Genomic DNA, 24391 nt, shown 5'->3' on the forward strand with positions numbered 1-24391 from the left:
AATGGGTGGTGGTTGTGGGGTGTTCCTAATGTTTTGTACACTCAATATACATTTACAGTGTAGCAAACAAGTCAACTCACGTTAAATAGTATGGATTGGAAAAGTTGTGCTACCTTATATTGAATGTGAAATGGTGTGTGCACTATTCTGAATCAAGTTAATACTCTCCTATCTCCAGTGAAGTAACATTTTCTACAAGAATTGTGAGACGTGCCCCCCGAGTGGCGCAGCGGTCTAAGGCACTACATCCCAGTGCTTGAGGCATCACTATACACTCGGGTTCAATCCCAGGCTGTGTCATAGCCGGCTGTGCCGGGAGACCCATGAGGCGGTACACAATTGGCACAGCGTTGTCCGGGTTAGGGTAGGGTTTGGCAGTCTGGGTGTCCTTGTCCCATTGTGCTCTAGTGACTCCTTGTGGTGGGCTGGCCACCTAAGCCGACTTTGGTCACCAGCTGTATGGTGATTGGTGTGGCTGACTTCTGGGTTAAGTGAGCAGTGTGTCAAGAAGCGATGCGGTATGGTTGCGGCATGGTTGTGTTTCAGAGGACGCATGGCTCTCTCCCAAGTCTGTATGGGAGTTGCACTGATGGGACAGGATTGCACCTACCAATTGGGGAGAAAAAGGGGTAAAAGTACAACCAAAAAAATATCTGTATTTTTAACATCAAATATAATTTGATGGAGTCAATTTCCACTGCCAACTAGCCTTTAAAATGCTAAATGTAATGGATTTATACATATTGGATGCTATCATTCTTGTGGTGTTGTCTGTAGGCGCCCAATATTCTCTGTTAATTAATTTACAGCGATCGAGTCTTGTAATCCTGCCTTCATAAATTCCAATTTGCATTAGTGTTCGTTCGCGCTGAATCCCATTTAATGAACCAGTTGAAGAACAGTACACTAATATCCTGTGCTGATAACATGGTGATGCTGGTGGTGATATGGCTGTGGCAGAGTAGAGGGGAAAGGGGGAGAAAAGACAACAGACAATAAGAAGTGATTTAGCTAGAGCGCTAAATCTCCTGGCATCCTTCCCTGTCAAGGTCTGATAGATACACTGTTATATAATTCTCCTCTCTGAGTAAGACGGGGAAATATTGAATATTAATCACGATACCATTATAATGATTTACTTAGTGTGCATGTTTAACGAACCAGTGTCTCTGCTGCTTGTGTTGCTGCTGTATCAAGGCATTCCTTTGGGAGGCTTTTATCTGAACCAGTGTCTGCTCATCACTATCAGTGAGTGATCTCTGTGTGATTTTGCTGCACGTGCCCTCTGGGCTGGAGAACAACACACACAACACAAGATTACAACATAGAAATATCTAAATCAAATCTACAGTTAAAAAAATAAGAGCTACAATAAAATAACAATAACGAGGCTATATACAAGGGGTACCGGTACCAAGTCAATGTGCAGGGGTACAGGTTATTCGAGGTAATTGGGGTAATATGTACATGTAGGTAAGGGTAAAGTGATAGGAGCTTTGATTTCACCTTAAATACTTTCTACTGAACAAAGTATACTTGTAATTATGTGGCTGTTTATTATTGTCTGTGACTCAACATAAATCATACCCGGACTATTTTTTCATAATAAAAAAAAAACTGTAGGCAACAGTAGGATCTATGTAATTCTTATTTTCAATGACGGCCTAGGAACAGTGGGTTGACTGCCTTGTTCAGAGGCAGAATGACATATTTTTTACCTTGTCAGCTTGGGGATTTAATCTTACAACCTTTCGGTTACTAGTCCAACACTCTAACCACTAGGCTACCTGCCACCCCAGTTACATGGCACAGCACCAAACAGCGCCACCCAATAGAATCGTCACCTGCCCTCTGCTGTTATCCAGTTACACATAAAAAAAAAACAATATAATCAGACATTTTTTTACACAATTTTTTTTTACAATGCATTTAATTGACATATCACAAATGGACAGTTCTGTACAGTGCAATAGGATGTGTGGACAGTTTGATAGCATACTGTCATCATTATCTAAGCGTTTAAACTTTTTTTCTGAAGATAATATGATACATTTCATAAACTTTATGGAATAAATAAGTGATTTACACATCATTGGTCCTCAATGCAAAACCAGTGTTAAATATTCCGACATTAATGTGCAGTGAACCCACAAATCTTCACATTTGCTTGTATTCTGAACAACACTACAACAGTGCTATCCAGTGTAATGACAGACCTTTAGAGTACTAGTCCTGCAGTAGTCCTCACATAATACAACTTTGTTCGGTATATAGAGCTCATTGTCCTCCTCACAGATACCATATTTTCTTCACAACTGCAACCATGTGCACTCGTTGCACCTCTGCCCAAGCGTTGTTTCGGGCTAGATCCCATGCCATGACACTCATCAGAATCACTCCAACAAATACTCAGGCTTGGTTACAGATATGCACCAATCTGACTTGCCCTACAGGGGGCAGTGTCATTTTGTTTCTACCACAGCAGGTTTCGACTGTAGTTCATGACAGTTGCAGAACCGTATTAGATACCCAAAAGGAGAGAGTCCGTTTGAGCGGATGAGGCAATGGCCTCAGGTAGAGTCAGGACAGGGTCATCTGGGCATGATGTAACCATATGGCTGCTGCAGACACAGAGAGTCGTGATTGGGTAGAGGGTGGCTATAGTAGTGCTCCACTAGGGCCGACAGGGAGGAAAATGTCATCTCAAACTCCAGGAACACCCGGGAGTCCTAAACCATAAACACATTGAAATTCACATCAAACAAGACAGATATGGTACTGGAATCCTATAATTTATTATTGATTGAGTCAGACAATCGACATGCTAGACAGCCTTAACCAAGATTTGAGTTTTAGTGAGGTCCGGTAGCTTAATTTCTATACAATTAAAAAACTTACAAATGCTATTTGGAGAACAGCAAAAGCAAGCAAAAAGGACCCCAGCCATTATCACCTTGGCTGCTGTAGGTTCATTCACCTCAGTCAATCTACAAACATATAGCCTATTAGCCACTGTAATGTTATTCCCCTGAAAGGGAGGAAATATGAGAAATGATTCACACTGACACGTGGCATCAGCGACATTTTTAGAACTGAACTGTTAGCATTTTAATGTTGGCCTATGGGGAAGATAGGCCATGTGGAGATGTTCATATTGAAACATGTCTTTTCAAGTTCCTAACTTGTTTGATCAAATTAGTACCGATTGTCTCAGGGGACCCCACATGGGTGCCCGACCCCAAGTTTGGGATCCACTGTACTAACCTCTCTGCTCCTCTCTCTCCGTCTCCTCTGCTTCCTCCTGCTTACATTGCAGACTGCCTCAGCCTCACCACATCACTGTCTGTCTCAGTAGCCTACTCTCTATAAAGCAAAGTTATTATGAGAACTTTGTAGGCTAGCGTATTTTTTTGCTCCTGCTGAGGTAGGCTCTGTTTAACGTTAGCTTCTTAATTCATCCTTCTAGCTGGCTAAGTAATACTAGCCAGAGCCTTCAACGTTACTGCAATAGAAGTGTGTGCCGGCAGTTAGCCACCTGATTGACTGACACCTCTATAAGCGACTATTTACCAGTCATTCTCTGAGATTCATTTTCTGTTTGTTTGGGGGATGTTTGTAGACATGGCAGGAGTCGCGGGATGCTTTTAAAATGCGGATGGTTTTGGTCATGTTTTTTTTCCCCCCAGTATCTTGCAAACACGCTATCTGCAGGGTCTTCAGTTGCCTTACTTGAGGATACTCTGATCTGGGGTAGTTAGTTTCTCATCTCAGGCCGTTTGAGAGAGTGGTGAATGTGCTGCTAAGAAGGCTTATCCGGGAGGCAAATCCAGGGGGACGCAGGCGGACGTAACGAGCCTGGATCAACGTTCTGAGCTTTGATCAACGCTGGGGCAATATTTCGATGTTGACCCGTAATTGATTTTCTTTATTGTGTACAAAATATATATTTTTATTATCATATTCTTTTCTTCTTCCAAATGATAAAAAATGACCAGACCTCTGTGTACTCGTGTGTAGTTACGGGCATGGGTAGACAGAAAGTAAAGACAGTGGTTCTGACCTCCTCAAAGAGCCTGTAGTTTCTGGCCTTGCACAGATCCACATCCCACACCACCAGCACCTGATTCAATGAGAACAAATGTACATTATTTACTAAAGCAGTTTCTTTTTAATATTCATTGTGTGATGTGTGGTGAATCCCTAGATGTTTTATGCATCACAGCATGCACATGTTGTACCTTGGATGTCTTTGATCCTGAGTTCCTGAAGCAGTAGAGACCATCCTGCGGTGAACTGGAGCTTTCCATAAATAACCTGCAATTAAAGCACAATAGTAATGTATTTTAGTAAGACTGCATTCAGACGTGCTCTGCTCTTCTTCCAAGAGAAAACAGAGACGTGATTGTCAGAAGGAGATTGCCCGATCGAACATTAGTGGGCGTTAAAGACTGTTACACAACATGGAACAAGGAGGATTTAACAAATGTTCAATACAGAAAGAGTTTATTGTCTTACTTTTCAACACTGCTTGTTTCTGTTATGTCCACAAACACAGAATCTGGTAATTGAACCTGAGGTCAGAAACATGTGTCAAAAACAACAACAACAGACATAAAGGAGGTTAGAATTGTGTCAGCAGGCCAAGACTAATCTGTAGTACACGGAACAAGATTGTGCGATGAGATTATGGAATTTGCAGTGAAACAAGGGCATGCACTCGCCACCGAGTAAAGACACTAAACTAAACACAAAACATAACAGATGTGTTTCTCTAGTAGCCTGTGTACACAAGAGTGATAGTTGATGGAGAATATGGCCACTTACATTCTCATAGTCTTCATCAGAGTCATCGTCGATGTCCTTGGATGGACCCCTGTTCTTTCTTAAAGAGGCAGGCACCTCGTCCACTGAGGTTCGGAAGCTATGTCCATCTGGAGAGGATCTTCTGAGAAGAAGTGGGTGTTTTAACCTTCATCTTAAACGGTGCTATATATTTTTGCATGATTACAATATAACAACCTTGAAATCAAACTGTAGTTTTCAGAGCAAAAAGTAAAGCCTTTGCAGACACTTACTGTGCTGACCCTCTTGGTTGTTTAGGCATGGTTGCCGGACATGGAGATTTCGCTAGGAGGGGTGGCTTGTACTGTCCAGGCGTGTGGTTCAGTGCTGGCGAGGCCTGTGGTGGGAGATCTGGTGTTGACCTAGTGCTGTGGCAGTAGTTTCGAACACTTGGGATGTGACTGGGTGTGTTGCCATGGTAACCAGGTGGTCTAGGATTCAGTCCCATTTGCCTTTCCAGGTTGATGCAGATGGGCAGGGTGGCGGGAGACTTGAGGGTCACTGGAACATGGGGCTTCTTGTCTCTGTGGTCCCCCACAGGTAGGGTGGAGATGGACGTCTTCGCCATCATCATCTGCTTCTGAAGGCTGGCAATGGGAGTGGGAAGAGGGGTCTTAGGGCCCCTCACACTTCTCTCTGGGCTGTCCTTGTTTGGGATGTCCATGTGTCCATGTTGGTTGTGGCCGACCTCACCCAGCTTCGGTCGAGGTAAGACCGGGGACATTTTCTTTGGAAGGGGGCTGGAGAGAGTCCTGTTGGGGACAGGGACAGGGGCAGGGGCAGGTTGGGGGAGACCTTTGCAGAATCCTGATTTTGATTCTTGTCTAAACTGGCATGGGAGTGGAGGAGGATGGTATGATGGTGGTGGAACAGTTAGTCTTCCTTCAACAGTAAAAAAATAAGATATTCAGTGATAGGTACTAGAAACAGCAGGAAACATGGACTTCCTAAATTGTTGACAACTTTGTTGAGAGTTGAGAGACAATGTTGTTTCAGTGGTAGTTATCGTTTAGCTATAGATACAGTGCCTTCGGAAAGTATTCAGACACCTTGACTTTTTCCATTTTTTGTTTAGTTACAGCCTTCTTCTAAATTCTCATCAATCTACACACAATACCTCATAAAGACAAAGTGAAAACAGGTTTTTCTAAAAACCTTTTTCTAAAGGTTTTTTCTTAAAAATCAAATTATTTGCATAAGTATACAAACCCTTTGCTATGAGCCTCGAAAATTGAGCTCAGGTGCATCCTGTTTCCATCAATCCTCCTTGAGATGTTTCTACAACTTGACTGGAGTCCAACTGTGGTAAATTCAATTGTTTGGACATGATTTGGAAAGGCACACATCTGTATATATAAGGTCCCACAGTTGACGGTGCAAGTCAGAGCAACAACCAAGCCATGAGGACAAAGGAATTGTCCGTAGAGCTCTGAGACAGGATTGTGTGGAGGCACAAATCTGGGGAAGGGTACCAAAACATTTCTGCAGCATTGAAGGTCCCCAAGAACACAGTGGCCTCAATCATTCTTAAATGGATGAAGTTTGGAACCACCAAGACTCTTCCTAGAGCTGGCCACCCAGCCAAACTAAGCAATCGGGGGAGAAGGGCCTTGGTCAGGGAGGTGACCAAGAACTCGATGGTCACTCTGACAGAGCTCCAGAGTTCCTCTGTGGAGATGGGAGAACCTCCCAGAAGGACAACCATCTCTGCAGCACTCCACCAATCAGGCCTTTATGGTAGAGTGGCCAGACGGAAGCCACTCCTCAATAAAATGCACATGACAGCCTGCTTGGAGTTTATCAAAAGGCACCTAAAGACTGTCAGACCATGGGAAACAAAATTCTCTGGTCCGATGAAACCAAGGTTGAACTATTTGGCCTGAATGCCCAACGTCAAGTCTGGAGGAAAGCGGCAGAGACTGGGAGACTAGTCAGGATTGAGGGAAAGATGAACAGAGCAAAGTACAGAGATCCTTGATGAAAACCTGCTCCAGAGCGCTCAGGACCTCAGACTGGGGTGAAGGTTCATCTTCCAACAGGATAACGACCCTAAGCACACAGCCAAGAAAACGCAGGACAGACTTCAGGACAAATCTCTGAATGTCCTTGAGTGTCCCTGACAGAGCTTGAGAGGATCTGCTGAGGAGAATGGGAGAAACACCCCAAATACAGGTGTGCCAAGCTTGTAGTGTCATACCCAAGAGGACTCGAGGCTGTAATCGCTGCCAAAGGTGCTTCAACAATGTACTGAGTAAAGGGTCAGAATACTTATGTAAATGTCATATTTAAATGTTTTCTTTTTATAAATTTGCTATTTTGTTTTATAAAAAACAGTTTTTACTTTGTCATTATGGGATATATTGTGTAGATTGATGAGGGGAAAAAACAATTTAATCAATTTTAGAGTAAGGCTGTAACGTAACAAAATGTGCAAAAAGTCAGGGGGTCTGAATACTTTCCGGATGCACTGTATACATATACACACTACCGGTCAAAAGTTTTAGAACACCTACTCATTCAAGGGTTTTTCATTATTTTTACACTTAACCACCATGGCTACGACAGCATTCTGCAGCGATACGCCATCCCACCATTTGTTTTTCAACAAGACAATGACCCAACACACCTCCAGGCTGTGTAAGGGCTATTTGACCAAGAAGGAGAGTGATGGAGTGCTGCATCAGATGACCTGGCTTCAACATTCCCCTGACCTCAACCAAATTGAGATGGTTGGGATGAGTCGGACTGCATAGTTAAGAAAAAGCAGCCAAAAAGTGCTCATCATATGTGGGAACTCCTTCAGACTGTTGGAAAAGCATTCCAGGTGAAGCTGGTTGAGAGAATGCAAAGAGTGTGCAAAGCTGTCATCAAGGCAAGAGGTGGCTATTTGAGGAATCTCAAATATAAAATATATTCAAATTTGTTTAACACTTTTTGGGTTACTACCTGATTCCATATGTGTTACTTCATAGATTTGATGTCTTCACTATTATTCTACAATGCAGAAAATAGTAAAAATAAAGAAAAACCCTTGAATGAGTAGGTGTTGTAAAACTTCTGACCAGTAGTGTATGTACGGTCTCAAATGGAGCCAAATGGGACCATTAGTTTGAATTGTGATGACATGCCAGTCCCATCAAGTGCTGTCTATCACAGTTATAGCACCTTTCAGCACCAAACTCAAATATATTTATTATTTAGTACCTGTATAAGTTGGTGGGCTATCTGGTTTTTCATAGTCATCTTCGTCCTCATCATCTTCTTCATCCTCTAACATATAATCTAGGCAAGAAAACACACAAAAAATTGTCAGTGCACAGAATTCATTGTATGAAACAATGTTGTGAGTGCTGTCACTTACTGTCTCCTGGGTCATCACGGGCATAGGTTATGTCCATGGGGCTCTCGATCGATCCATAGAAGCTGTCCGTATCACTTTCAGAGTCACTATGTCAACAGAGAGAGGACCACATCAATCACCTTCTATTGAATTGATTCACTGATCATGCATTCGCTGACTCCCCTTCATACTTTTTGTAACACAGCAAGAGATATCCTACAAGATCAAACCTGCATGCTCAGAAAGTTAATTGGAGCATGCAGCCAAACTGTCTACCATTTATCAGAAAGAACAAGTGACCGCAGGTGGTATGTTTGTGTGAAGGGATGTGTTGACTTACTTTGGAATATGTGAATCCATTCTGTCATTATAGTGATCAATTTCTTTTCGCAGGTTACGCATCCATTTCTGTTAGTAGACAGAAATAACCGGGATTACATGATCTATGTATTGCTGTAATGTTACTAGGAATGTGAGAGGTTCTGTACATATCACCCCTCACCCTTCTCTCTTCCTCGTTGGCTGCTGAGAAGCAATAGGTCCGGTGCTTCTTACTGCTGAAGTGGACGATTTTGAAGGGAAACACGTTGTTGGAGGTGGTCTCTTCTGCTGCCCTCATCACCCTGCCAATGAGAGAAATAGAAACTGAAACCGCACCTTGGAGAAGACCACATCCACATCCAGTATAATAGATACACAGACGTAGGAAAACACGGTGCAGTAAAGCCTCCTCACTCTGACCAATCCGATTTCACATTTCGTAGGTTAAACCATATCAGTGGGTTAACTCATTTATTACTATTACTATCACATTATTGCTGTGACAAACATTCCATGCCGTCTATGTGATATTGTGTACTGTTGGAGCTGTATGGGCCTGCTGGTCTGGCCATGTATCAGTGTACCAGGCTGCTAAGTGTTTACTACTACTGTTAGTAGTAGTTGCAATTACTATTCCCTGTAATGTTATTACTGAGATATTTCTGTTTGTACAAGTGGCATGCTGGAGCTTGTCTGAGCGGTTGGCTGTATATGCCCTCACCGGCTAGTAACTTCTGATGATTCATTAAGCTCTGGCCACTATAGTGTTGTCCTGTCAGAACTGGATGTTAAGGCCCATATCTATACACTTTGTCACCACAGACACAAACACACGTGCGGACACATCTGCTTCCGTATGACGATGTTTATATGATTGTGGATATGTTCGATGGCTGCACAACACTTCAAGATAGAAAAACAAAATGGGAGAGTCCGTCACTACACAACTTGCATCTCCTTGAGACGGCAGGTGATCCTGCTCTGACATGAGGTGCACAGGGCGGATCCCTGGAGAAACTCCCCAAGCTCCATGAATGGTTGAACTTGTGATAGGTGACTGTTAAGGGATTTTTTTTTATCAATAATGACTAATTATGTATACATTTCAATCAGGACTGACTAATCAGAATACTATTATGTTACTGTATGGATGTATGAATTTTCTTTTAATCCTAGTACTGAATATAATGTGTGTAATTATAATCAAGAATTAGAACAATGACTGTCTGTACCTTGGTAGAAATGAATGAACTTATCGTCAGACTGGCTAGAATGCTTATCTACACAGGAAGACCTTGGTTCAGTCATAAATTATCTAAATTGGTGAGAGACGATGCGGGAAGGCTTGAGAACTATACAGCCTTTGTACCAGAGTGGAGAAGAGACGGGACGTACTATGGTTTGCACAGATGAATATGGTACTTTCAGGCATTTGGAAATTGCTCCCAAGGATGAACCAGACTTGTGGAGGTCTACAAATGTTTTTCTGAGATCTTGGCTGATTTCTTTTAACTTTCCCATGATGTCAAGCAAAGAGGCACAGGGTTTGAAGGTAGGCCTTGAAATACAGCCACAGGTACACCTCCAATTGACTCAAATGATGTCAATTAGCCTATCAGAAGCTTCTAAAGCCATGACATCATTTTCTGGAATTTTCCAAGCTGTTTAAAGGCACAGTCGACTTAGTGTATGTAAACTTCTGACCCACTGGAATTGTGATAAGTGAAATAATCTGTCTGTAAACAATTGTTGGAAAAATGACTTGTGTCATGGACAAAGTAGATGTCCTAACCCACTTGCCAAAATTATAGCTTGTTAACAAGATATTTGTGAAGTGGTTGAAAAATGAGTTTTAATGACTCCAACCAAAGTTTATGTAAACTTCCAACTTCAACTGTATATATATAAATCGGGGTATCCAATTGGTAGTTACAGTGCGCGCATCCGAAACACAACCCAGGCAAGCCGCACAAGCCGCAATAAAGTTCCCTGTGTATGTTAACTCTCTGTGTGGTTGCTTTATTCCTTTGACTGGGAAAGGTTTTCAACGAGTCACAGACCAGTCAAATTGCTATATTAAAGCTCTATTTATGCAAGGCCAAAGTAGAGAGAAGAGACTCCAGATGTGTAATTACACAGTTACACAGTTCTAACGCTACCCCTATGGCACTGCAGCATGCCCCTTCAGGGGGAAGCAGTAGAAGGAGAAACTCAATGGACCACCACAGGCTAGGATTCCTCAGTGTCCACTTTCACTTTTCAAAATGTCAAACAAATATGGAAAAGAGGTGGTTTAACAGTGCCGTCTCTATTACTGACTTGTCACCTATGTAGGAATTAATATGACGAGTCCCCCCTGTGTTAGGTATTCGTAAGCGAAAACCCCTGACCTTTATAGAGAGGCTCTCATTTAGCAGGAAGTGGCACTCCGACACTTAAGAAATGCTTTCACTGTCAGCAGACTTTCTCATCTGATCAGGATTTCTCAGCTTAACAACCGATTGCAACGGACAATGCCAGCCGTATTACAAACATTGATAATCATATGTAGGCCTATGGGAGAATGCCAACATGTTTTGCCAAAGTCTATTCAAATGCAGGTGCAAATGACAGCTGCATGACAATAGTGGACACTGACCTGTTGTAGCCATTGAGAGAGAAAGCTCCTTGTGGTGCAGGACTGGTACTGCTCTTGAAATAATACACACATCCCCTGTGGATGATTATATAGCGAAGAGGCCCTGTAAGAAAGAAAGATAACGTAAGGGAAAGTCTCACACATACAATAACCTAGGTATGATAGCAAGTATAAAGAGTTTCATTCTAAAATGCTATATATCCATTTTCAGACATGTTGGTAAATTTAGCCTTTATTGTTGAAAGAAATGATGAAAGAGATTGGTGTGTTCTTTCAATATTTAATCATGGCATGAGGTCGTTCAATGAGAGACATCAAATTGGCCCACCGTCGTCCGGGTTTGGCCGGGGGGTAGGCCGTCGTTGTAAATAAGAATTTGTTCTTAAACTAGTTAAATAAAGGTTAAACAAACAAACAAAACACAACATGTATTTGTTTAAAATCTATCACTTGATGATTTCATTTCAGAGACAAATAAATAATAATAAATAATAATTTTTTTGCAAAATGCTATATATCCGCCTCACTCTCAGATAAATAAGAAGCACTGCTACGCTTTATACAGTCAAATATAGCAAATAACTACAAGAAATGTACAAATGATACATTTGTGACATCAATATTTATTTATTTTTAATCAATTAAATACAGTAATATGAGATCTGTATGTAAAACATTTACATTTGACATTTTGGTAATTTAGCAGACGCTCTTATCCAGAACGACTTACCACATATCACATATCACATATCACATATCAAATACCGGATAAGAACATTCCATTCCAGATAAAACATTTATATATAGCGTTACACATCTAAAATCTATTAATGAAAAATCTGAGAGCAGTAATATTTACACACACATGAAGGTACCCCTAAGCAATAATTTCTGATGAAAAAACACAAATGTGAAAAATAGGTGGATATAGCGTTTTGGAAATAAACTTGATATGTTGTTCCTAATTTGATGAATCTCCAACCCCGCTCGAGGGGTGATGAACTAAACGTTGTGATGAGATGAAAGTATGCAGTGCAACTCATCTCAGACCTTTGTCAGAATCCCTTGGTGCAGTGCACATTAATGTGCCATGAAAGTTATATATGTAATGTAATGTTATGTACTGTAGGGCTACTCACACTTCATAAGGCTGAACTGGCTCCCTCCCTTCTTGTGGAGGTACCCAGAGTGGCATACGCCTCCTGGCATGGTGAGCAGGTTCTGGGCCCCGATGGCCCTCATTGGAACAGGCCAGTAGATCTCTGCTGAAGACATGTTTCTGAGGAGGACATGGAGATAGAGAAATAGCACGTCAAATACCACATTACACATCACAGAGCTGGCAGTGGTCTGAACGTATCTAACTTGACATTTCTGAGATGCAACGCTAAAATAATATTTCAGCTGCTGCATTTCTCATCGAACCCAAGTCTGACAGTGAATTCTAAACCCGATTGCATCAAAACAGCAACATGTCAATGAACAAACGGCACAAGGACTTGAGAATTGGGACCATGTCAACAAAATATCAACAATCAAGAAGAAGTAATACTACTTCCCATCGCAGCTTTGAAACACCTCGGTCCTTGAGAGCCTCTTACATCCTGACCCAACAACTTTCTCTCCACTTTGAAAGTTAGAAGGGTTCTGCGGCTGTCCCCATAGGATCATCTTTTTTGGTTCCAGGTAGAACTCTTTTGGGTTCCATGAAGGACCCTCTGTGGAAAGGGTTCTACATGGAACCAAAATGGGTTTTTCAAGGGAACACAGCCAAACTGCCCTTTTCGGTTCTAGATAGCACCTTTTTAGCACCTTCAAATGAGCAACGGGGTTCCCTTATTAGCACAGACAAAGAACCTTTTTCGCTTCTAGATAACACACTTTTTTTTCTAAGAGTTTAGACTTATAAACAAACAAACAAAAAACAAACACCCCAGCCAACAGATCTGCTACCCAACCTAAAACCCCAGTCATAATACCTGGGTACCCCAGCAGCAGCTTACATCTTCTCCTGAGGGTCTGAACTGCTGAGCTCTTCCTGAGCATGCGGGTAGTTGAGAGAACACACTAAGACAGACTCAGAGAGACACACACACACCACACTCTCCTCTAAATCTCTAAAACCCCAATACAGCCAAAAACCTGCAGTCTCGAGCCTTGACCCTAAACCAGACAAGCAAACAGGAAACTGGACGTTTCCTCTGTAATGTGTCTCATGTCCTTTCAGAGCTGTTGATTGCACCCTGTGTGGTATGCTTCCTGCTTGGCAGCCCTGTGTGCCTGCCTGGTCTTTCCTTGGCCTGGCGATGGCTGCCTGCCTTCTGGGAGGGACAACTGCCTCCAGACACAAAGACAAATATACTAACAAGGGAAGAAAAATAGGCAATTTTACACATTTTTACAAATGACTGCCGAGCACCAACGGAAGGGATTGGGTTTAACATTGAGATCCAAGGGACAGGTGCAGGGGAGTAGTGTCTGACTGTTAGAGGAGAATGGAAAAGAGGAGACCGTAAGCTGCATCTCTCCCCAGAGTAAATCAGAGGTCGTTGAACTTTCCAAGAGAAGAAACAGCCAGGCAGGAAGGTTCAATAAGGATGCAGGAATATAGCTTAGTCTCCAGGCAGCAGGTAGCCTATTGGTTAGAATATTGGGCCAGTAACTAAAAGGTTGCTAGATCAAATCCCTGAGCTGACAAGGTAAAAATCTGTTCTTCTGCCCCTAAACAAGGCAGTTAACCCACTGTTTCTAGGCTGTCATTGTAAATAAGAATTTGTTCTTAGCTGACTTGCCTAGTTAAACAAAACCCCAAAAATGTCTGATTAGTGAATTAGGCCGGGGAAGAAAATGATGAAGTGTTCCTGCAAAATGTGTTTATGCTCCTTTTCTTTAGTGTCTATATTGGCACCTGATGAGGCAAGCAGATTGGAGTGTTTAGGATGCAGCAGGCTGGCTTGGTTATTTCTGACCTGTTTGTGGTGCCTGCTCCAAGTGGACTTAAAAGGACAACAGCAGCCTTTATCTGTCCTGTTGCCTTATTCTGATGTTTGTGTAGTTTCCACTGGAAAGCAATAACCACTGTTCAAAAGGCATACAGGGTGTGGGACCTATGGACGGATTCACCCTGACTGCCTGCTCTGACTATTTGTGGTGTTGGATATGTGTGGTTGTAAAGAGGACTAGGAACTTGTACGCTCTTATTTACAATGGAAGACTGCATGAACAGAATGGTCCCTTGGTTTGCATAATTCCTAACTCGTTGCAGTTAATAACAAACCTTATTAAAGGGCATCTACGTGGACAATACATTGGAGTTGCAAAAAGTCATCAAGGGTAACATTTCAAGCACAGGATTATGTTGTCATGGTAATCCATTTTCAACATTGACAAACCTTTATAAAAATATGTTGAATTTCCACCATTGAAACATGTTCATTGGTCTATCCACTATCAGAAAAAAAAGAACAGTTAGCTGGGTATAGTAGTGAGAGAGAGTGTCACGTTCTGACCATCGTTCGTGTGTGTTTTCCTTGTTTTAGTGTTGGTCAGGACGTGAACTGGGTGGGCATTCTATGTTGGATGTCTTGTTTGTCTATTTCTATGTCCGGCCTGATATGGTTCTCAATCAGAAGCAGGTGTTAGTCATTGTCTCTGATTGGGAACCATATTTAGGTAGCCTGGGTTTCACTGTGTGTTTGTGGGTGATTGTCCTTAGTGTTAGTTTGCACCAGTTTAGGCTGTTTCGGTTTTCATTACGTTTATTATTTTACACTGTTTGTATTTAGATTCGTGTTGCTATAGTCACAATAAACATGGATCGTAATCTACACGCTGCATTTTGGTCCGACTCTCCTTCTCATAAAGAAAACCGTTACAGAATCACCCACCACCAACGGACCAAGCAGCGTGTCAACAGGCAGGAGCAGCGCGAGGAGACGCGCAATAAGGATTTCTGGACATGGGAGGAAATCCTCGACGGGAGAGGACCCTGGGCTAAACCAGGGGAGTGTAGCCGCCCAAAGGAGCAGCCCAAAGAGGAGGTATGGACATGGGAGGACGAATTAGAAGGAAGAGGACCCTGGGCTCAGCCAGGAGAATATCGCCGCCCCAAAGAAGAACTGGAGGCGGCGAAAGCGGAGAGGCGCAGATATGAGGAGGCAGCACGACGTAGCGGATGGAAGCCTGAGAAGCAGCCCCAAAAATTTCTTGGGGGGGGGCTAACAGGGAGTATGGCTACGCCAGGTAGGAGACCTGGGCAGACTCCCTGTGCTTACCGGGGGGCTAGAGAGACCGGACAGGCACCGTGTTATGCAGTGGTGCGCACGGTGTCTCCAGTGCGGGTGCATAGCCCCGTGCGGTATATTCCAGCTCCGCGTGTTGGCCGGGCTAGATTGAGCGTCGAGCCTAATGCCATGAAGCCGGCTCTACGCAGCTGGTCCCCAGTGCGTCTCCTTGGGCCGGCTTACATGGCACCAGCCTTGCGCTCGGTGTCTCCGGTTCGCCTGCATAGCCCAGTGCGGGCTATTCCACCTCGCCGCACTGGCAGGGCGACCGTGAGCATTCAACCAGGTAAGGTTGGGCAGGCTCGGTGCTCAAGAGCTCCAGTGCGCCTGCACGGTCCGGTTTTTCCAGTACCACCTCCACACCCCAGCCCTCCGGTAGCAGCTCCCCGCACCAGGCTTCCTGTGCGTGTCCTCGGCCCAGTACCACCAGTGCCAGCACCACGCATCAGGCCTACAGTGCGCCTCGCCTGTCCAGCGCTGTCGGAGCCCTCCTCCTCTCCAGCGCTGTTGGAGTCTCCCGCCTGTCTAGCGCTGTTAGAGCCTTCCTCCTCTACAGCGCTGCCGGAGTCTCCCGCCTGTTCAGAACTGCCAGTCTGCAAGGAGCTGCCAGTCTGCAAGGAGCTGCCAGTCTGCAAGGAGCTGCCAGTCTGCATAGAGCTGCCAGTCTGCAAGGAGCCGCCAGAGCTGCCTGTCTGCAGGATGCCGCCAGAGCTGCCAGTCTGCAAGGAGCCGCCAGAGCTGCCAGTTAGCATGGAGCAGCCAGGGCCGCCAGTCAGTATGGAGCAGCCAGGGCCGCCAGTCAGTATGGAGCAGCCAGGGCCGCCAGTCAGCATGGAGCAGCCAGGGCCGCCAGTCAGCATGGAGCAGCCAGGGCCGCCAGTCAGCATGGAGCAGCCAGTCAGCATGGAGCAGCCAGAGCAGCCAGTCAGCATGGAGCAGCCAGAGCTGCCAGTCAGCATGGAGCAGCCAGTCAGCATGGAGCAGCCAGAGCTGCCAGTCAGCATGGAGCAGCCAGTCAGCATGGAGCAGCCAGAGCTGCCAGTCATCATGGAGCTGCCAGTCATCATGGAGCAGCCAGTCAGCATGGAGCAGCCAGAGCTGCCAGTCGACCGGACTCTTCCAGATCTGCCAGTCGACCAGACTCTTCCAGATCCGCCAGTCGACCAGACTCTTCCAGATCCGCCAGTCGACCAGACTCTTCCAGATCCGCCAGTCGACCAGACTCTTCCAGATCCGCCAGTCGACCAGACTCTTCCAGATCCGCCAGTCGACCAGACTCTTCCAGATCCGCCAGTCGACCAGACTCTTCCGGATCCGCCAGTCGACCAGACTCTTCCGGATCCGCCAGTCGACCAGACTCTTCCGGATCCGCCAGTCAGCCAGGATCTTCCGGATCCGCCAGTCAGCCAGGATCTTCCGGATCCGCCAGTCAGCCAGGATCTTCCGGATCCGCCAGTCAGCCAGGATCTTCCGGATCCGCCAGTCAGCCAGGATCTTCCAGAACCGCCAGCCAGCCAGGATCTGCCGGATCCAACCACCTGCCTGAGCTTCCTCTCAGTGCTGAGCTTCCTCTCAGTGCTGAGCTACCCATCAGTCCCGAGCTACCTCTGTCCCGAGCTGTCCTTCTGTTCCGAGCTTCCCCTCTGTCCCGAGCTGTCATTAAGAAGGGTCACCTATCTAGGGACGCTAAGGAGGTGGACTAAAACTGTTATGGAGTGGGGTCCACGTCCAGCGCCAGAGCCGCCACCGCGGACAGATGCCCACCCACACCCTCCCCCATAGGTTTAAGTTGTGCGTCCGGAGTCCGCACCTTGGAGGGGGGGTACTGTCACGTTCTGACCATCGTTCGTGTGTGTTTTCCTTGTTTTAGTGTTGGTCAGGACGTGAACTGGGTGGGCATTCTATGTTGGATGTCTTGTTTGTCTATTTCTATGTCCGGCCTGATATGGTTCTAATCAGAGGCAGGTGTTAGTCATTGTCTCTGATTGGGAACCATATTTAGGTAGCCTGGGTTTCACTGTGTGTTTGTGGGTGATTGTCCTTAGTGTTAGTTTGCACCAGTTTAGGCTGTTTTGGTTTTCATTACGTTTATTATTTTACACTGTTTGTATTTAGATTCGTGTTGCTATAGTCACAATAAACATGGATCGTAATCTACACGCTGCATTTTGGTCCGACTCTCCTTCTCATAAAGAAAACCGTTACAGAGAGACACTAATCAGGAACTGCCAGGAACTTAAATGTAAACAGGAGTGGCAGGTATAACATACCAGGTTATTATTCAAACCTACTTCCTACTGCTGCCAGGAACAATCCACAGGAAAAACCACTCAACATAACCCACGGTTCTCGAGGAGAAACTAAATGAAACAAAAGCACAATGTCAACGGTTCACAGTGTGCTCTCACCTACTGCGAGACACACTTCTCTGAATGGCTACTCATAACAGGTACAGTGAGCAAAACATCAGTATCCTTAACTGTATCATAACCTTTGACGTACATGTCCCAGCCACAGTGTTACCAAATGCAACTTTATGATTACATCTCTGCTCTTGCAGATGTCTGCCCAGCTGTTGGTGAACAAAAAAACAATTGCAGGTGGATCCACCACAGTCCTATGAAGAATGTTGACGAGCACAGTCTCACAGGTGTACAACACTCACGACTGTTGGACATGTCTTTAAAGGAGAAGTCCACTAAAAAACTATCTGTTGGTATTCGTTTAACTAGTCCACTGTTGATACAGTCCCAAAATGTTGCATGTCAGCAAGTTGTCAAGATATAGAACTTTCAAAATACAGAAAGTGTCACGGTATGATACATTTTGGGAATGTATTAACAGTGGAATAATGAAAACAAATAACAAAATTATAGTTTTTGAGTGGTATTTTCCTTTAAGGAGTCGGCCTACTCCACAGGCCATATAGGGGAACGTGATGAGTTTCCGACAACACATAGTACTTTCATTTCTTTCAGCCTTCACTCATTACATTCCACGCTGTAGCAGCAATCATTTCATTTTGCTTTTGTGGGGGGCTTGGCTTTCTCCCGCATCACTTCCTGTCTCCCAATATGAGCATGTTCTCCACACAGGGAGGCTGTGTGTGTGCCCAGAAAACAAATACTGTAAAAAAGCAGCAACATGACAAAACAAGAACCAACTCCTCTCTTTGGAGATTCAGGACTAAGTTTTAGTTTAGGGGATGTGTTCCTTTTACTTTCCTGAACATGTGAATCACAATCAGAGAGTAAGAAAGTGATCAAGTGAAAGTGCACGTTCCTATATAGGAGTGCCCAGTGCTTAATTTGAGTACCTCTCCGTTTTGGTCCACATAAGCCTGCAACTCTCATCTCGCCAGCATTGCACTTCATCATTTATTTCCTTATAGAATCGTAGCCACGCGAAGGGTTCGAAGCTGCAGCACGCCTGATAAATGTAAATACATTTAAATAAAGTTACTGCTGTCTGTTCAGAAATAAATGAAATAATTCAGAATAGCCTACTACACCATGAGGAAGCCTCAAATTTGGCTACAGAGGATAAATAGCTTATTTTAAAAATAGCCTAGTGGAGTGTAGCCCAATAACAAGGCATAACCTACACTTGAGAAATCGGTCAGTGAACAAACAGCATGCAGACAAAACTTGCCTTTCGAATTGTTCAAATAGCCTACAATCGCGGCAAAATACAGGTTGGAAAACAAATCGCTCCTGCTGAAAAGAAAATACCTGTCAGCTGTAGGCGACCAAAATATTTGATAAACTTCCAAATATTGTTTTCCAAGTAAAACAAGAGAGAGGCTTTTGGCACGAGCACATAGGCCATCACCAGCTAGTGAGCTGTGCGTCATTGGGTGAGTCAGTGAAACTGGAAAGCATTTTTAGGACCATCATTTCCTCCTCATTTCCCAGTTGTCTTGAATGCACTGAAGTCGGAGATTTCCCAGCCCCGAGTTCCCAGTTGTTTTGAACTCAGCATTAAAAAAAGATTATGCCAAAGTCTCCAGTCATGTAAAAGGACGTAGAAATGCATGAAATGCGTTTATTTTCACAGACCCCAGGCCACATTTATTTCGCCCCATGTGTGCAACTTCTGTAAGTGCCATTACGCAAATGTGATAATATTCATGCAATGCTCCCCAGGTCACCCACCTCTCATGCTCACTTTTTGTTCCGACACCTTCCAATTTACAAATTAAGCACTGTGAGTGCCCGTGAGACTGTGATCTTGTTTCGTGTAAACAGGACTCGATATGACTAGCACACCAATGGTTGGATGTAAACAGTTGAACACACAAAATAACCGTTGCTTCATAACTCTGCTGTCCAGCAGTTAAATTGATGACATATCAGTGTGTTTGTTTCCTCATAAAGTCATTGTTAGGAGAGGTTGATAGTTGCAACAATCCTAGCCATCCTCTTCCACACCAGTAGGGGTATTTTTAATCAATACCAGGAGCTTGAGATCAACCGGACCTCAATGGCACCTTAATAATACAATCGTCTTTCTCTTTCACTGCATCACCAAATACTCAGAAACTGAGTAAGTAGGAAAGTAGGTAGGAAAAGAGGTAGGAAAAGAGGTAGGAAAGTAGGTAGAAAAGTCAGAAAGAATTACGCCACTTACGTGCTATTCCGTTCCCAACACATTCTCACACTGGGCTCGCTTGCAAGGAGAAACAACATATTTTCTCTTACTGACACATCCATTGATGTTGCAGGGCACTTCTCGCTACCATGTTATCTCTGGCAGGTCGTGGAGACAGACGGAAGACAGGGACAGACGGACAGACCGCCAGAGTGTGCTGCTGTACAGATATATAGATTGATACTCCAGACAGACAGAGCCTGGAGGAGCAGTCTGTCTGTGGTCTGAGGAACTGCCTGCCTGCTCAGACGCATCGACTAACTTCCGGAGGGCCTCGTCTCAGAGCCCACACTCCACATTGGCCGACGCGCCTGAGCAGCTACTTCCTGCCCTTAGCTCATCAGCCAACAGTGCCACAGAGCTGAGTGTTGGGGGGCTTTCCACCTCCAGCACCATAGAACAATGAAATGGACACAAACAAAATATCCTGAGTGCCACTATGACCTATAGACAGAACACCATGTGTCCTGTATTCTACAGTGTGTATCCAAATCACATGCATCGGTGAGTAATACACTATATCAAGCATGTGTAATAACATAAAATAAATATATATTACACAGTAATAGCACTAACTACTTTTTGACTTTCTAGTGTCGTTTGAGCCACATCCTGTGTAGTCCCAAGACCAATAGCCAAATAAAAGACATCGCTGGTTGACCAGGAGGTTAGTTTCTGGTATTAGCATGGCCTATTTAGAAGTGATCCATGAGTTTCCAAGGAAATACCTAAACACGAACAGATTTGAAAGATGCTGCACAAGGAAAAACACTGTGTTCCATAGATCTTTCCACAAAACAGACTATTAATATAACCGGCTGCTAAATTCTGTTTACTTGACGGGAATATGGTGCTTACCCATTGAGACCTGCAGAAGAAGACTGCTCTCTCTTCTGAAGATCCGTGGTTTGCAGTGAACACTAGGCCACTTCCTGCACGCCTTTAATGCCATAAAGTGCGGTGACACCCTCCAAATGTAGAGCTCCAAGGCGACATATGTGCACACTCAGAACACTAAGAGCAGCTTGTCACACCCCCGTGTCTTTAGACCATTGAAGAGAAATGTGCGCTGCTCCATATTTGGATACATTGATTCAAAGTAGTACAATGGTGAGACACCCCTATACTTGATATAATGAGGTTCACTTCGCATGGTTGTTCCACTGTCAGTACACTAAACTTCACAAACAATTATGGCCTTTGAAGTCGATAATCTCATTTGATACAGTATCAAAGCCGTTGTAGTAGTACAATCATTTATGGGCCCATGTTTCCTATGGACTTATTTCATGTTAGAGAAAATATACAGTAAGTGAGTATCCCCCTGAATGCAATCAAAACTACAGACAAGCTGAACGACAGAATAACAGACCACAGTCAGTTGTAACCCGTACTGTACATGGCCGTAGCCTGACTATTACAATTTCTCCCGTGTTGCTTATAGTAGTCGTCTGGGTCAAGGCTGAGCGAGAGCTTGTGAAAGAAAGTGAGACTCACCATGGTGATTCCTGCTAGAACAGAACAGGCTATTAGAGTCATGTGCCGTCATGTCATCGGACAGACCACAGAGGAAGTACTTGGACTACCTTGTCAGTTTGCGTAGAGGATGGGTTCGCTCTCACAACAGATGGGCATTCTAGTGTAGTTTGTGTATCACTGACTGACTGACTGTCTTCTCCTGGTAGCTTTTTACATCCTCCTGCCACAGAGGAGGCTGGTGGGAGGAGATATAAGAGGATGGGCTCATTGTAATGGCTAGAATGGAATCAATGAAATGGTACCAAACACATGGAAACAAAGCGTTTGACTCGGTCCCATTGATTCCATTCCAGACATTTCAATGAGCCCGTCCCCCTATAGGTTCTCCCACCAGCCTCCTCTGCCACGCCAGCCTATCATGCACGACCATCAAAGCACAAGAGTTGGACACCAGAAATACCACTTTGAAAAAATACACACTTTACACACTTTAAAGGGGCAATCTGCAGTTACTACAATAAATCAAATGTAAACATTGATCCTTGAAGAATAAAATGTATAAATGCCTCATGAGCTCAGTTCAACTGTTGTACAACATCAGAACCCCAAAATATAAGCTGGTTTTACTCAAGGTAAACAAAGTAAACGTCAACAAAAACTATATAGCGTCAAAACATGGTTGAAACTAGAATTTTGCTATCATGGATGATCAGTCCTTGCATCCATAGCTCTGTCTAGGAATCTGAGAGTGTTAACATTTCTCCAGCCCCACCCCTCAGCTTTTTACCAAAACAGGGGTGGAGAGAACGCTTTGTTATTGTTTCAACTGCTGATTCCCTCTTTAAAATGCTTCTCAAAAGACATCTTCTTAACTGTCATATAGGAAAAGAAAGTAACTTGCATTGCTCTTTGGTAAGGGGTAGCACATGCACACACTGTACGGCGCGATAGAGCTGTGAGAATGGAGAAGTTGGATATAGTCTAAAAATGAACGTTTCTTTACTTGTTGCACAATGTCTCATGTCATGCCATCTCTGAGTAAAAACTAATTGCAATGTCTCCAACTCTGCATTTATTTACAGTACTGAATCCACAAAGTACACTTCATAGTGTATAACAATGGGAGATCCACAAAGTACACTATGGTGTATAACAATGGGAGATGACATCATTCTGAGTTTTTTTGTGGTTTGTTCCTCTCTAGGTTTCTTCCTAGGTTCTGGCCTTTCTAGAGAGTTCTTCCTAGCCACCGTGCTTCCACACCTGCATTGCTTGCTGTTTGGGGTTTTAGGCTGGGTTTCTGTACATCACTTTGTGACATCAGCTGATGTAAGAAGGACTTTATAAATATATTTGATTGATTGATTGATTGTTTTTCATGACTATTATGGTTCCTGGTCTCAATCAGAATATCACATGGAAGCAGTTCCTTTTGATTACCTCAATAAATTGCTCCCGCATGTCATTTTATTATCGCTAGCGCATTTAATGCTAAAAAATGAATGAGCCAATCACGGCAAAGCATTGCCTGTCCCTTCACAACCCCATGTCTGAAATGCTCCCATGACTGAAATGCTCTGTGTGTGGGCAGTATAGGCCTACTGTGGCATTTAAAGAGTAGGTTTAAGTTGGTCATGTAGAACGCTGGAGCATCATTGGACTGTAGAGAGTGCAGAGGTGGTGGCCCAAAATAACACGCTTCAGCCTCTAAGCAGCTCATTTGCATAAGTATCTCAACCACAGTCTTGAAGTAGTGTCTGAGGATAGGAGTTCTCAATTTAAGTTGTTAGGTTATGACAGAATAGTTGTGTCTGTTCATCAAATAAACACCCACGATCTTGCTAATGTATTAAGTTAAGCAAGCTTTTTTTCACCTAAATTCTAAGGCTATTGTTTTGTGTTTAAATCTCTTTTCTCCTTCTTGTAAGATTGACTTATATGGCCCAAATTAATTGCGTTTCATTTTATTGTGAGTTTTTAAAACAATACCTTCCCTTCTACTATTGTTATTCCATGAGCTTTAATTCATTTTGATTGCCCTTCCTGAGGATGATACAAGATGAGTGGAGAGTTTGCTTTTGTGGTTGTCATTCCACTTAGCCACTTTAACTCTGTTAAAAGCTTTGTTTTTAGGACACACTGTGAGAGTTATGCTGGTGTTATACTGAATTATGCTATTTTTCTACTGAATTAGACCGAATGGTCATTCTGGCAGGTGTTAGGTGGTCCTTTGCATGGGGTTTCCTTTAACATCAGTCTTCCAGATAGATGACACAGACACAGGAACCTTGGTATAAAACTCTTTAGTAATACAATGCAATTGCAGACAGAGATTCACATACAGAATACCTCAGTAGTCTATAGTAAACATCTGTGTGGCAAAACAGGAGACAACCCTCCTTATACTAGTTGGTGTGGACAACCTACATCAATCATTCCTTAACTTTGTGGCATTGGATTAGATACAAAGTATGTAAAATGAGAAAAACATGTCTAGATTGTGGTTTCTCACTCTACTATCTCGGCCTTGAGGCTGCGTGACTATCAGCAGGTGCAGACAAATCTCAGCCTGAGAACTAAAGCAGTACAACTCCATTTACCCAGTACTTTTCCATCATTGCGCATTGCAAGTATACAAAGGTTATCACATATATACAGTAATCATGGCATTGGGGTAGCCCCACACCTGACCCCCAGGGTAACCCCCAACATTCCCCCCTTTGAGACTACCTAGTCTCATATAACCATGTACAGAAATCGACGTTAGACATCTGGAACTTTAACCATTCACAAATAGGGAGTATAGGAATCATCCTCTGGGTCAGTTGGGCAAGCAAG

At 43.8% G+C, this 24391-nt stretch overlaps 1 protein-coding gene across 6 annotated transcripts; it reads right to left on the reverse strand.

Annotated features, from left to right (window-relative positions):
• Nucleotides 1-1907: 1907 nt before the first annotated feature.
• On the reverse strand, nucleotides 1908-21702 carry LOC110523817 (SH3 domain-binding protein 2). 6 transcript variants are annotated; one of them, XM_021602858.2, is made up of 13 exons: nucleotides 20054-20397; nucleotides 12281-12420; nucleotides 11142-11244; nucleotides 8685-8805; nucleotides 8523-8590; nucleotides 8204-8289; nucleotides 8047-8124; nucleotides 5076-5724; nucleotides 4825-4942; nucleotides 4516-4571; nucleotides 4239-4314; nucleotides 4061-4120; nucleotides 1908-2729 (listed from the first exon to the last, which is right to left on the reverse strand). In XM_021602858.2, the coding sequence occupies exons 1-13, from the start codon at nucleotides 20134-20136 to the stop codon at nucleotides 2592-2594; spliced, it is 1776 nt and encodes a 591-aa protein (XP_021458533.1). In that variant the 5' UTR covers nucleotides 20137-20397; the 3' UTR covers nucleotides 1908-2591. The 6 variants fall into 6 exon arrangements, with proteins under 6 accessions (XP_021458533.1, XP_021458537.1, XP_021458534.1 ...); XM_021602862.2 differs by lacking the exon at nucleotides 20054-20397 and adding an exon at nucleotides 21572-21702 and having other exon boundaries at nucleotides 1909-2729; nucleotides 4825-4945; XM_021602859.2 differs by lacking the exon at nucleotides 20054-20397 and adding an exon at nucleotides 20933-21055 and having other exon boundaries at nucleotides 1909-2729; nucleotides 4825-4945.
• Between the last annotated feature and the right edge of the window lie 2689 nt (nucleotides 21703-24391).

The sequence above is a fragment of the Oncorhynchus mykiss genome, chromosome 5 (genome assembly GCF_013265735.2).
Source record: "Oncorhynchus mykiss isolate Arlee chromosome 5, USDA_OmykA_1.1, whole genome shotgun sequence".
NCBI lineage: Eukaryota > Metazoa > Chordata > Actinopteri > Salmoniformes > Salmonidae > Oncorhynchus > Oncorhynchus mykiss.